Genomic DNA, 13,374 nt, shown 5'->3' on the forward strand with positions numbered 1-13,374 from the left:
AAGACTGAGAGGTTTCAAACCTGACGACGACTTCGGGTTCAAGTACGATCTATCGATTATTGTAAAGTCTAGTAGGCAAGATAATATAATGACAGACAAATCAGAAATGAGCGAAACGACCGACAAACATCAATACGAATGACAATCTCCCAGTATCACAATGTCCACACCTCGAGATTTAACCAAGGGGCCAAGGGATCAGACTCGGTGCGGGGAGGCCAAGATATTCTCCGTCTGCCGAAGGAATCGTGTAAAGTTATGAAAGGAGGGGTATGTAACGCGGGACAAGTTCAAGTTTGACGTCAAGTCGAGAAGAAGAGGAAGAAAGGAGAGATGAGGAGAAGTCGCACGGTTCTGACATTCTTCAACATAGGTCGGACTCGGTCGGGGAAACTCGAAAATTGTCGACGAGAGTGTGCTATGTGTCCCAAGTGTGAGATTGCCGCATCGAGCCAAGATGGTTCTGGTTTGTCTTGGTCAGTGATAACCTGCATGTTAGTGAGGTTGTAGCAGTACATTCATAGCATGGACATTTGAGCGGCAATTCCGACAATACATATTCCGCCAAATACGGCCTGTGCGTCTTCGTCCTGTATTTCGCTCTACTCTGTCATTTACTATTTCACACGAATCCCACGTCCATTACTGTCTGTCGTATATAAGAAACTGAATTATGAAAGATGAGCCGACAGTTGGATCAAGTGTATACTACCTTGATACGGTCGGCATAGTGCTTCTCAATGTATCTGCGTTGCAATTCTATTCCTATCAGCATGGGTTCGAAGTGGTACAAGTGCAACAGATTCTTGGGATGACTCACTCTGAGCAGCTGTCAAAAACCCAGACTCTGGAGTCCACTCATCCGCTGTGAGAACGATCGCCTCCAGTAGTTCCATCCCCTTCAATCCCGCTTTACGTCCAATAGCATTCAACTCGGCTAGCGCAGCTTCCACAACCGCCTCATCTTTGCATAGCTCCTCAATGTCTTCACCCTTGCCCAGACCATTCTTCTTCGCGAACGTCGGCAGATTCACAGGATGGGCAACAACGACCATCATCGGTTGGCTGTGGTCGCCATTAGCGATTATACAACCGTTAGCCATGATGGGACAGGATTTGTAAATGCTCTCGAGATATTCAATGGCAATGTATTCTCCACTTTGAAGTTTGACCAGGTTTTTGAGACGATCGATGATGCTGATTGTTCCGTCCTTGTTCCACTGTCCTACATCACCAGTCCTCAGCCATCCATCAGAGGTGAAGGCCTCTGCATCGAGATCGGGTCGTTTGTAGTAACCGGAAAAGACGGCCGGTCCACGTACGCAGATCTCTCCTTGAGGAGGACTGTTGGTGGAGAAATAACCCGCCTCTTTGGCATCGACTAGCTTGATTTCCGCTGCTGGCACTGGCCCACCGACGGCTCCATACTGCATCCAATCTGGGTTCAGGATGCATGCCATGGCAGTAGTCTCTGTCAAACCGTACCCTATCCATCAGCTTATGCCAATGACCCACAGGAAATTCTTCGAGCGTACCTTGGATCATCGTCACTAAAGCGGTGCAGAGGAACTGCTGAGTTGAGGTCGACACAGGTCCTCCCCCATTGAACATGATCTTCAACCTGCCCCCAGTTTGCGCTCGGACCTGATCGAAGACAACTTTGTCGGTGATGGGGCCAAGGAAGGGGATGAAGTACTGCTGAGCGTATTGTTTGGCCCGGAGTGCAAAGTTGAAAACGGATTTCTTTGCTGCGCCAGAGTGCTCGACCTTGGTCAGGATACCTTTGCGGATGGTTTCCCATACGGCGGGGACGCCGACGAGAATACTCTAATATGTCAGCATAGCCCCTAAAGGAGATAATTCTCAGCGTACCGGTCTGAACTCCAAGATATCAGGCTTGCACTCTCTGACGCTGGCATCAGATAGAGTTTTGACTCGACCATATCCGATGGGCAGACCGGCAAAGACGAAAGACATTTCGACGACGAACTCGAGAATGTGAGCAAGAGGCAAAAAAGCAAGGTACGAGTCGTTAGGCGTGAGCTGTTCGTACAGAAGGGTCCAGACAGATCCGACGGCAGCACAGACATTGCCATGTGTCAGAAGCACTCCCTTCGGCGTACCGGCTGCAAGTCAGCACATCACCCAATCAGGAAGTACATTGCTCGATAACTCACTAGAACCCGAAGTGTACATGCAACAATAGACATCTTCCCGTTTTGCTTTGATGGCTTCCTTAGGGTTTTTCTTACCCAGCTCGATGACCTCGTCCAATGTGATGATCTTAAGGTCTTCCTTGGCCGATTGAAGAGCGGCGAGGTCCTTGTCTTCAGCTTTGCCATTGTAGATCACTGTTTTGACTGTGGGACATTTGCTGATGATCTTGGCGAGCGTTCCCAACAGGTCCGCATTGGTGAACATGCTTCGGACTTCGGTCTCATTGAGAGAATGGGCGAGACCGTCGGGCCCGAGAGAGTCGTAGGCCGTGCAGATGGGTACGGCGGAGTAAGCACACGCCTGAGCGACGAGCATCCAATCGCGACTGACTGTCAGCGGGATGTTCACACGCCTTGGTCTTAGGAATCGGGCATATCCTGACTGCTGTAAGGGGATGAGGTGATTTGGAAATCACAAGCGATAGTCTTACCTGGTGGACCCGTATATGTTGAAGAATGTCTCTCCCTCGGAACCCAAACCCAGTTCCCGCAACCCACTGGCGATCTGTTTGACACGTTCGTAAGCATCTACATAGCCCATCCAGTCGAATGGCTTGAGCTTGTAATAAGTCCACGTCTTCTTCTGCTTGACCTCCTTGCCACCGATGATTTTTGTCACTTCTTTTTCCTCGGAAATCATTCGATCGATATCACGACCGGCGAAAGCATTACGGTTGCCATGAGTCTTGACGGCATACTGCATGATGTCGTTGACGGTGTCGATACCGGGCGCGGGTTCTGATAGTGTCAGCGATGCGAATCATGGTCACACGAGGGTGGCAACGTAGACCACTACGTCGAGGGAGGAAGAGATGTCAGCCACATCTGAAGTGTATTTGAAGGGGGGTTTCTCTGAGGTGTTCACATAGAGGTTAAGTTAAAGACTCACGAGTGACAAGCTCTTTGATGCAGTACGACCTCCTAGCCCTGGTCTCACCATCGGGTTTTGGCCTGTCAGCGTCTACCTCCCACGACGCGGCTTCATGACGTTTGCGGGGAGCCATGGTTTAGAATAGGTGGCAAGTGATGATGGATGAGATGTGAAGAAGAGTGGTTAGGTTATGGGGTGATGGTCGGACTTTAGTAGCCGAAGGTTGTGAGGTGGTGAGATAGAGACGAAAGCTGAAGGAGGCGCAAAGGATATTGTGGGAGGCGGGTGAGGTGTATGGTGTAGGCAGTGAAGCTGTGGATATGAAGCAGGTGTTTCAAAGCTAGAGGGAATGGTATGAAAGGGAGTGACTTTGTGTATGATAAAGTGAGTGGATAGAGAGAATAGATATATGTACTGTAGGGTGGTTCGGATATGAGGGTGAGTGAGTTATGACGAAAGTGCCAAATGCGACGTCGAAGCGCCAAAGGGAGCCCCGAGCTTCGGCCACCGCTACCTGTACTCTTTTCTGTGGGGATACGCTCGGACCCTGGGTACCCTCACACCCCGACACCCTGCCACTCCAGCAGCAGACAGCACAGCGGGCCACGCCGCCGTACCACGGTCTCGGGAGGCAACTCACACACGCGACTTGCCTCCACCAACTAAGTACTCCAACCTGTACACCAATAATTCATCACCACCATGGTAACCTCCATAGCTACCACCCAACCTTCCACCTGGCAAGGTATCATATCTAATCCGTTAGATGAAGGAAAGGGTATGTCCTCATTCCTTTCTCCGGCGAACCGAAAAACTTCCGCTGATCCCCTCAGATGTAATCTTTTTAGAAACTTTCTCCGATCTCCTCACTGACAAATTCCTTCCTTCCTCGCAAGTCCTTTCTTCTACTTCCGGAAATTATCTCCCTTTTCCAAAAACGTGGTGGTCATCTTCTGACATTACAGGCAACACGTTCAAGCGTTACTCTATCTCTCCTTATCATCAGATCTCAAACTTCAACAACAATCACTCGCACTGCTTTATCGTCTCTCCTCTCTACACCCTCCTTCCTCTCTCTCTTCGACCCTGCCTGCCATAGCCGGTCCGTTAAAAGATACCGAGATACCGCGATGGCTCACATGGATCACTCACCCGAAAGGGCGAACAGAACGAGAAACTCATGCGCTCATGTCGGCTTGTGTGGAAGATGGGGCGTGGGCTTTGTTTCAAACTGGAGCCACATCTTTCACGGGGAAAGGTAAATCCAGAGCGGCGGTGCGGGATGAAAGTGCGATTGATAGACTGTCCGGGGTAGATGAGGAAGCTTGGGGTTTGATAGAGTGGTTTGTGTCGTTGTGGGAGAAAGATGAAGAGTGTTATCATGAAGATCACCCGGATACTTGTCAGTCACAAATGATGGAGAAAAACATGATTCGCATGAAGCTGACGACGTAGCTACTTATAGCCCCATGTTCGTTTGCCAAATCCCGAGACCATTCGGGGCTAGGTTACAGGCTGATAATTCGTCTTTGCCTTTGATGGTAGTCAGAGCAGCTTTGAGAGAGCCTATACAGAGACGACGTTTGTTGGTAGCAGCTAGGGTGTTGAAATTGGTAAGTGATCAAACACCTTGACCTATTGCTCATCTTCTACACCTTGTCAAGCCCAGAGATATATCCTCACCAGTCTTTGAAGGAGTGCAGTTTGAAGAAAAATGGTGGATAGTCAATAATATCATACTCAGCTAACACTCAGCTCATACACACAGCTTTACCTCCTTCACCACCTTTCCACCCACCCTCTCTCCTCCTATCTTTACTACATCTCTTCCGACCCCTCCCTCTATCTTCCTTCCAAACCCTCATCTCCGCCCTTCAACCTCTGATCCCGACCCACGTCTCCCTTCATCTCCTAGCGCAGACTATAGAAGATCTCTCCGGGGTCAGAGCCGGTCGAGCGGAACAACGACGATTCGGTACAAGAAAGGACTACGAATCGACTTCTACATTCGCGTCACCGACCGTTATGTACACATGCGAGCTGCTTACTCTTCCCTGTTCCCATTCTTCTCGTACATCTAAAACTACGAAAGAGGAGAGGAGAAATGATAGTGTTCGAACGAAAGACGATAGGAAGGGAGAGGATAAGATGAGAAAAGTGGAGAGTGAAGAAGAGAAGAAAGATGAAAAGATGGTTTGGGTCAAAATGAGATTGTTAGCTTATATGTTGGCTCGGCATCCGTTGAAACAAGGTGAATGGGAGATTACGCAGGAATGGGAGAAAGATGTAAAGAAGAGTCTGGGTAATGCGGAGAGGACGAAAGCTGGTGAGAGTTTGTTGAAGTTGGTCGGGGTTGTAAGAGGGAGTAAGAAGGATCAATGATATGACAATGACGCACATGATGACAAGAATAGAAATGCATGCAACGAATATCAGATAGAGATAGGAGAGACTACTCGAGCACACAATTTCCGTACTTCTCATTACGTCTTGACTACACGGAAGATGCATTATAAACAAACAGCAATGATTATGTCGATATGACGAACAATCAGCCGTCAATATTAAGAAATCAAGAACCAGGTGTCAGAGGTCGGAGAGGGGAGGTAGGGGAAGATCAACAAGAAAAAAAAGGTCAGAGTTCAAATATGGTTAACGATTAACGGTAGGTTGGCTGGTTGAGGTATGGGGATATAATTGTCGAGAAAAGGAAAGTGATTAATAAATCATACCAAGAAACATAATTCTCACAATTCCTCATTGTTCAGATTACTTTGGTAAAAACCAACTCCCTATCCCTATCCCCATCAACAAACCCTCTAACGTTCATCTTCCCATCTTTCACCCTCAATCGAAAAGGTTTACCATGACGTTCCCCAACTTTGATCCAACCTCTATATTCATCTTTAGCATTATCAAAAGGTACGTAAACCATAGGCGAATGATACCAAGGTGGGATTATGTTATATTGAGGTTTATAAGATATTATTTGGTTTGAAGAGATTATCAATGGTTTTAATCCGGGTGATAACCAGGTTCCTATGATACCATTGTTTTCTTCTCCATCTGTTTTCTGTCTTAGGAGTGGATTTTCTACATCTTCTTCTTGTTGTGAGATTGAATTTTCTACATCTTCTTTCGGTTTTGGTATTAGATCTTCATTCAAGTTGAATGTAGATATTTGATCATTCTCATTGTTTGGAGAATTCGAGAGGTTGATTTCTGAAATCCCTTCCACCGTCACGTCTAAATTAGACACCGACTTGTCCTGGGTAGTTAAACTCGATTTCACTTGAGAAGGTTGTTGGTTAGATACGATAGTTGTCAAGTCAGTAGGAGATGATGAAACGTTCATTGAGTCGAGTTCATTGACTAGAATCTGATCCGATTTATCAGAAGTACTGTGAGAGGGTTTGATTATGTGTGAGAGAAAAGCAGTATAGACCAAATCTTTCTTCTTTGCCAAGGATATCCTGATTGGTTAGTGATGGGTTCACCTTTCGTGCAAAGAACAGAAAATGAGAAGGGGGACGGATTTGGGTTATTGGGTAGATTGGGGTTGGTTGATGGTGTGTTCTTCCCTTGTGTATATACTAGAAAATGAAAAAGGACAATGGTCCGGGTTCATGTGGTAGATAAAGATGATTAGGGGCGTGTTCTCACAAGTGTGTATGGACCGGAAATTGAAAGGGGAACGAGATTTGGGTCATGAGCTAGATAAGATTGGAGGTCGGATAGGATGTTCGAGGGCGAGGGTTTGAGTGAGACAGGTGTCAAGAAGTCGCACGATATGTAGGCAAGGCAGATGGCGTAATGGGGCAGGAGGGATAATAGGAGGGTTGGAAATGGAAATCGACAATAAACAAAGAAGAAGGGGGAGGAAGAGAAGGAGGAAAGGGATAACAAAAACTCACGCGGGTTTCCAAGCCCAAGGCGCCAGATTGGTGAATTTCTCAAGAAGACGGAATTTGACCAAAGAGGCGGCATAAACACCTTCTGGAGAATTTGTCAAAACTGCCCAACCTATACCTAAATTGGGAAAACGACCAATGACCGTTGTACAACCCTAATCAATCAGCCCCGTTATCTTATCGCCTGCCAGTCATTTCTCCCAGTACGGGAGACCATACAATGATCCATTCAAACATAGCGTGAAAACGATAAAGTATCATAGATGTGAAAGCAAACGTGTGACTGACACGATGTATTCAAGGTGATAGAAGAAGGAGAGTGGGGAGGGGAGAGGGGAGAGATAGACTCACAAATGTCACAGTCCTACTTTCCCAAATACGATGTTGTCGATGAGTACTCTGTTGCATTCCCATTCCCCAAGTAACTGGCAAATGTGGGTCTTCGAACGATAATACCTCACGTTCGGAAATAGCTTTTATTAATGGTTGTGAAGCTTTGTGATATTCTGGCATGAGAGGAAGAGCTGTCAATAGACGAGTCTCAAAGTCAGCATCCTGAAATACCTTTTTCGGAGAATAAGTACTCCGCATAGTAAAGAAGGTCGATGCGAAATGAGAGTGTGAATGTTTGTAGATGAAAAAAAAACCTACCATGTAAACCGAATTTAACCATATCCCCTTTTCTTTAGTGGCTTCTAAAGGATACATCTCAGCATTCCGACGACCCTTATCACTTCCAGGAATGACCTGAGACCAAACACCCATCGCATACTTTAAATGGGGACGGGTATATACTGCTTTGACATCCAATGGATCGAATATTGTCTTCTGCACGTAGTCATTCCATGTGGTACCTGTTAATTGTTCCAAGATCCGGATCGCAAGGAGTATATTGAGTTGGGAGTGATGCCATTTGGGTTTAGAGAGTGGGATTTGAGAGAGAGAGTCAAGCTGATATATCAGTCAAGGTCGTTCATATCTCAAGTACAGTGCACATCACTAAATTGAGCTAGAGGATTCATGGGGGTATTGAGGTATAGTGAGATGAGAACATGAGGATGATTGAGTGTCGCTAAGACTGGATGGGCAGGATGTGCAAGTGGTTCGGATTGTTTGAGACGGACACTCGGTGTGCTCACAGGGTAGATGTGAGAAGGGAGTAGGAGAAGGAGATTATAGGACGAGAAAGAGGAAGGTAAACTGACAAGAGGTATATCCACGTTCAAAAGCGAAGGATCCACACTTGGTAATCCGGTCTGATGTGACAAAACTTCTTCGACGGTTTTATTCCCTAAATCTCCCAATTGCATGTCAAATACCTGAGCTAACTTAATCTTCTCAGTAAGGCCCTTTTCACTCAAAGCGCGTAGTACAGCAAGAGAGATGATCAAACCGTCTGTTCCAAAAGGAAACCAGGTCTAGTCATTAGCTCGATTTCTTCATGCGAACCTCCCAATATCCGCTCGTCCTGAGGGTCACAAGGGTGATAAGTTGGACATGATCAAATGAGTGATTCGATTCGTACACTTCAAGATCAAGATCTCAAAAGCCCAAAGCGACTTGAGATGATCATACGACGGGAATATACTCTGAACTCACATGAGGGTCCACTTCATTCCAATGATTACCATCCGCATTTCCATGTGCCACAGCTTTTTTATCCATCTTACCTTCGTTTTCCTGTACAACGACAACAGAACAGCCTGCAACGGCCAATTGTTTGAAGGTAGCCTTGAATTCATCCAGAAGTTCCTTGGTCAGTATATTCTGGAGAGAGGGCAGTTGCGTCATTTTGTCTTGGTTCAATTATACCGTCTTACGCTAAAGTGTGGGTCGAGAGGATTAAAAATATGTTAGGGTCGGTAATAAGTTAGTATGATGGGGTATGGTGTGAAAAGTGAAGGCGACAGTGGGCGGTATGTGGAGCGAGCACCGAGTTGATCGGAGTTGATAGGCGATGTATCAATGGAGGACAGAGCAAAGGATGGAATAGGTGAGACGTGTTTTGACATGCCTCTCTCATTCGAATGTCAGAAGACGATGAAGTACTCACCTATCATTCCATGAATGATGAAGACGTATGCAATAGAATACATGCATGAACAACAGGTTTTACACTCCTTCCCCACCTACTTGTCAGCTTGATTCGTAAAATTGCTTAGGATTCTCACAGACCGGTGCAAGGAGAAGTGTTTCATAGCAAAAGTGAAATGACGCAAATCGAGCGAGGGTGTGAAAGGAGGGAAGGGAAGGGAATAGACACAACAGGAAGAAATGAGCAGCTCACCAGACTCATTAGTGAAATCGATGTGTTTCTGGATATCCGCCTGAGAGACAGTAGGCCGATTGACCTGTATGCTCCTCTCAAAGTCCCTCACCCCTAGTAATGGTTCCAATAATTGATCAGACTCAACATCCGTCCATGTCTTCTCCATCGCTCCATCTGCGCCGGGGGAACAGGGGGTGAGTTTGGTAACGGGACCAGATGGACCATCAGTGGTTACCTGGTCGTCAGCTCTGCCCAGGTAAGTCAGTTGCTCATGTGAAAATGCATTACTACTTGAACTCCTCGTATGAGAGCTTCGAATAAAAGCAGAAAGAGTTTTGTGAAAGAAGAGAGAAGAACAGCACTGACCTCTCTGAAATGTGTGGCTGAAAGAACTTTTCTGACAGGCTGCATCAAAGCATCCCTCACGATAACAGCAATATCACTCCCTGAATATCCCTCTGTTTGCTCGGCGAGATGTTGAAAATCGGCGTTTGTCAATCCATGAGGTGTCGTCCCGACGTTCAATTCAAACATACGTCTCCGAGCATGGACATCGGGTAGAGGGATGTAAATACGTTTCTCGAAACGACGTTTGATAGCAGGATCGAGTTGCCACGGTATATTGGTAGCGCCTAACACTAATACTCCAGTGTCATCGTTGCCCACACCGTTGATTTGGACAAGAAATTCAGTCTTGATTCGTCTAGAAGCTTCCGATTCGCCTTCGCCACGAGTACCTGTGAGAGAATCAATTTCATCGATGAATATGATGGCTGGTTTTTGTTCTCGAGCCATGGTGAATAGCTGTTTCACTAGTCTGTGATGTCAACATCTCTCACTTCCGATGATTTGATAGTCGAGTTATGAGTTTGATGAGTGGACAACTCACCTTTCAGACTCTCCCATCCATTTGGAAACTAAATCACTACTTGATACACTGAAGAACGTGCTCTTCGCCTCTGTAGCTACGGCCTTTGCCAAGTAACTCTTCCCAGTTCCCGGTGGTCCATATAGTAATATACCCCTCCAAGGCGTTCTCTTCCCCGTAAACAGCTGTGGGAATTTGATAGGTAAAATGACGGCTTCTTTCAAAGCCTCTTTAGCCTGTGCCAAACCGGCCACATCATCCCATTGCACATTAGGTGATTCCGATAAGATAGCCCCTTGTAGACCTTGTCGTAACTTCTTGATTTCGGGATCGTCATCATCTTTCACGTCTGGTCCACCTGCTGCTGACCCCCCGCCACCCGTAGCCCCAACTTTGGTACGTGTGCGTTTCTCTTCAGATTTAGCTATATGTTCTTTGAGCTTTTCGGCTCTATCAAGATATTCAGTGAACTTTTTACGGATGAGTTCTTTGAGTTTGTCGTTCTTCTCGTCTGTGCGTCAGTGCCTCAACGCTTGCTCTCCGTCGTGGCAAGCAGGATGATAGAATGCTAAGTAAAACACAGCAGTCGGTGGTGAATGAGTCGATGGCGATGTTCTCTGGTAGCTCACATTTCATCGCCTGATGATTAGCACAAGCATGAATATCGAGATAAAACTCACCATCATGAAATAATCCAAAGCATCTTGATATTGCTTGTACGCTTCCTACACACATGAGCTCGAGCGTTAAAGTGAGCGTCAGGAAACTCACCGCGTAGTTCTGTTTGACATCCTCATCAATGGCTTTTTGAACAATGGCTATGGCTTTCTGAGAATCAGTCAGGACTCTCAAAGTATTTCAACTCACATCGAGAAAGTTTGAGTTGCTCATTGGGGATATGATTGGGGGAGCGTAATGGGATGAGGGAAAGGAGGAAAAGGAGAGAAATAAAGTCGACACATTGCGCGTAGAAAACGCAATATTCTTCCAAACTTGCTCTCCATTTCCCCATACTTTCTCTCTCTTTCCTACCTCCTTCTCACTTCTCACTTTCTTCCTAAAAAGTACTCCTTTTCTCGGTCATAATCCCTTTAAGATATCATAAAAGTCTTATAGTATACATATCATGACTTCTCCTGCTATGAAACCGGTTTCTGCGACCGACGCTTCTCCCCAAAAACTATCTCCTTCCGCTTTGCCGGCCACGATACTTCCAGAAGTTTCTATCGTAGAAGCGGAAAAGGAGGTCGGTGTGACCTTTACTCCAGAGTGAGTCTAGCTATCTCCCATTTGTGTCAAATCCCCAAGGCGAGGACGAGCGAGGTGTTCACCACTACCTCGTCACCTCAGCCATCTTGCTATAACTTACCTGGACGAACGAAGTCCCCTTGAAGTCCCCACCGCACTTTATTGTTGACGATCAGACTTTGGCTACAGCGTAGATCATGGGCTATGGATGTGCTAAGAAAAGAGAACATTCGCTCGGTATGTTCAAATAACATCTCTCATTCCATCATACACACTGAATGGTCATATCGATACTTTTTTGTTCTCCATCGCTTCCGATTTTTGGCTCACGTACAGGTATTGGACATCGGCTGTGGCCCTGGTGCCCTTCTAGAGTTACTAGTCAAGCCTCCTTCTACGATTAACGAACCACCTATTCGACCTGTGCCTGTCAAAAACGAATCACAGTTTCCCAGTCCAGAGAATAGCGAATACGATGAAAGGGATGAAGGACAAGAGCTGTTTCTCACTGTGAGTTTAGCTCTTCTTCTCTGATTACCATCTCTCTTGTTTAGTTCTCCACATCGCCACCACAGGTCATGCTTCCAACCAGGATCCCTGTTCTTGCGCCTGATGCTGCACTTCCTCGCACATCTCTCGAATCCCGGCAGCGGGGTGAGTACCTTTCTGGAGGGGTGGAAAGGCGGGCGACTACCTTTAGTACGTCCAGCACAATGTATACTAATCCTAGCGTGTCGCAGGAATAGACAATAATCCTGCTGTCTTGTCCACAGCGCTGCGAGCTCTTGCTCCTGAAGTGCCGGTCAATGGCGTATCACAATCTCCTCCACGCTGGCAACCTCTCACCACTGAACTCTGGGCCGGGGATATAGAACGTTTCAATTCCCATCTTGAGGTATTCGAGGCGATCGTAGCTTTGGAAGTAATCGAGCATCTTCAACCGCATACCTTGAGTCGGTTTGGGGTCGTTATTCTTGGGACTTACCGACCGAAAGTTTTGTTGATCAGTACACCCGTGAGTTTATAAAATTCTGTCACTCGGACTTGTGGGAGGGCTGCCTTGCTATAGTGATACATGCTAAGTGATAGAACTTCGACTTCAATGCCAAATTTCCCCCGAAAGATGGGACCACTCGTTCGGGATTTGTGGATCCTACTGGGAGGACGAACCGGGTATTCAGGTCAGTGAGAAGGTTCAGGTCTGCAGTTCTGACTGACCATTAGACATTCGGATCATAAGCTTGAGATGACCGATGCTGAATTCCGAGAATGGGCAGAGGCGTCTGCTTCTGACTGGGGGTGAGTTGTTGATCCTCATCATATCATATGACCTCTTTCTCACTCATACCGAATCTGTACTCACTGACTGCTCCGCCGCGTCAATTTTTTCGTCGTGGTTCGGCTAAATCCTAGATACGACGTCGAGATTTCCGGTGTGGGGGTATCGTCTAAACCCTCTTACTACCCTGTTTCCGCTGACGAACCCTCATCTGTCCGTCGTCCACTCTATGCTACTCAAACGGCTGTTTTTCGTCTAGCATCCGGCATCCCAGCTCGATCTCCCAGATCGGTCCGAACTACCGAACTTCCCTTCATGCCAACCTCCAGTGATCCGACCCTTTATCCTCACAAATTAGTGGCTAGGTATACCCATCCTGCCGTTCTTCCAGCGGACCAGGTTCATCGGGAAGATCCACCGACCATTAGGGATATAGTGAGAGAAAAGATGGAAAAATGGAATGTCAGTGTTGTCACTCTCACCGAGTTGTGGGGGAATACAGCGGTGTCTTTAGCTTCGGGAGGGAGCAAGCGTTGGCTTATCACCTGTTTGGGAGGATGGGGAGATGTGCAAGGGTCAGGTGAAACTGGGTTCGAAGTGAGAAGGGAGAGAGGTAAGGGTTTTGTGGTGATGTGGAAGAATGTCAAGGGAGATTGACAAGAAAGAGCTTTTGAAGGAGAAGTGTCAGATGTAAAATGTGAAAAAATTGGGT

At 46.7% G+C, this 13,374-nt stretch overlaps 4 protein-coding genes across 4 annotated transcripts; 2 read left to right on the top strand and 2 right to left on the bottom strand.

Annotated features, from left to right (window-relative positions):
* Positions 1-697: 697 nt before the first annotated feature.
* Positions 698-3,220, bottom strand: TREMEDRAFT_28579 (uncharacterized protein; the record flags this gene model as incomplete). Its single annotated transcript, XM_007003133.1, has 7 exons — positions 698-759; positions 821-1,486; positions 1,536-1,827; positions 1,873-2,126; positions 2,178-2,542; positions 2,648-2,954; positions 3,106-3,220. 7 exons carry the CDS (start codon positions 3,218-3,220, stop codon positions 698-700), a joined length of 2,061 nt encoding a protein of 686 aa, XP_007003195.1.
* Positions 3,221-3,441: 221 nt separating this feature from the next.
* On the top strand, positions 3,442-5,469 carry TREMEDRAFT_61073 (uncharacterized protein; the record flags this gene model as incomplete). Its single annotated transcript, XM_007003436.1, has 6 exons — positions 3,442-3,471; positions 3,508-3,525; positions 3,567-3,700; positions 4,053-4,489; positions 4,543-4,700; positions 4,843-5,469. The coding sequence occupies 6 exons, from the start codon at positions 3,442-3,444 to the stop codon at positions 5,467-5,469; spliced, it is 1,404 nt and encodes a 467-aa protein (XP_007003498.1).
* Positions 5,470-9,110: 3,641 nt separating this feature from the next.
* TREMEDRAFT_68115 (uncharacterized protein) lies at positions 9,111-11,026 on the bottom strand (the record flags this gene model as incomplete). The annotated part of the gene is made up of 7 exons (XM_007003628.1): positions 9,111-9,127; positions 9,286-9,502; positions 9,634-10,084; positions 10,157-10,646; positions 10,812-10,860; positions 10,907-10,963; positions 11,003-11,026. 7 exons carry the CDS (start codon positions 11,024-11,026, stop codon positions 9,111-9,113), a joined length of 1,305 nt encoding a protein of 434 aa, XP_007003690.1.
* A 235-nt stretch (positions 11,027-11,261) lies between these two features.
* Positions 11,262-13,319, top strand: TREMEDRAFT_61075 (uncharacterized protein; the record flags this gene model as incomplete). The annotated part of the gene is made up of 8 exons (XM_007003437.1): positions 11,262-11,404; positions 11,578-11,620; positions 11,720-11,893; positions 11,938-12,037; positions 12,157-12,398; positions 12,473-12,564; positions 12,608-12,682; positions 12,797-13,319. 8 exons carry the CDS (start codon positions 11,262-11,264, stop codon positions 13,317-13,319), a joined length of 1,392 nt encoding a protein of 463 aa, XP_007003499.1.
* Between the last annotated feature and the right edge of the window lie 55 nt (positions 13,320-13,374).

The sequence above is a fragment of the Tremella mesenterica genome (genome assembly GCF_000271645.1).
Source record: "Tremella mesenterica DSM 1558 unplaced genomic scaffold TREMEscaffold_3, whole genome shotgun sequence".
NCBI classification, from domain to species: Eukaryota; Fungi; Basidiomycota; class Tremellomycetes; order Tremellales; family Tremellaceae; genus Tremella; species Tremella mesenterica.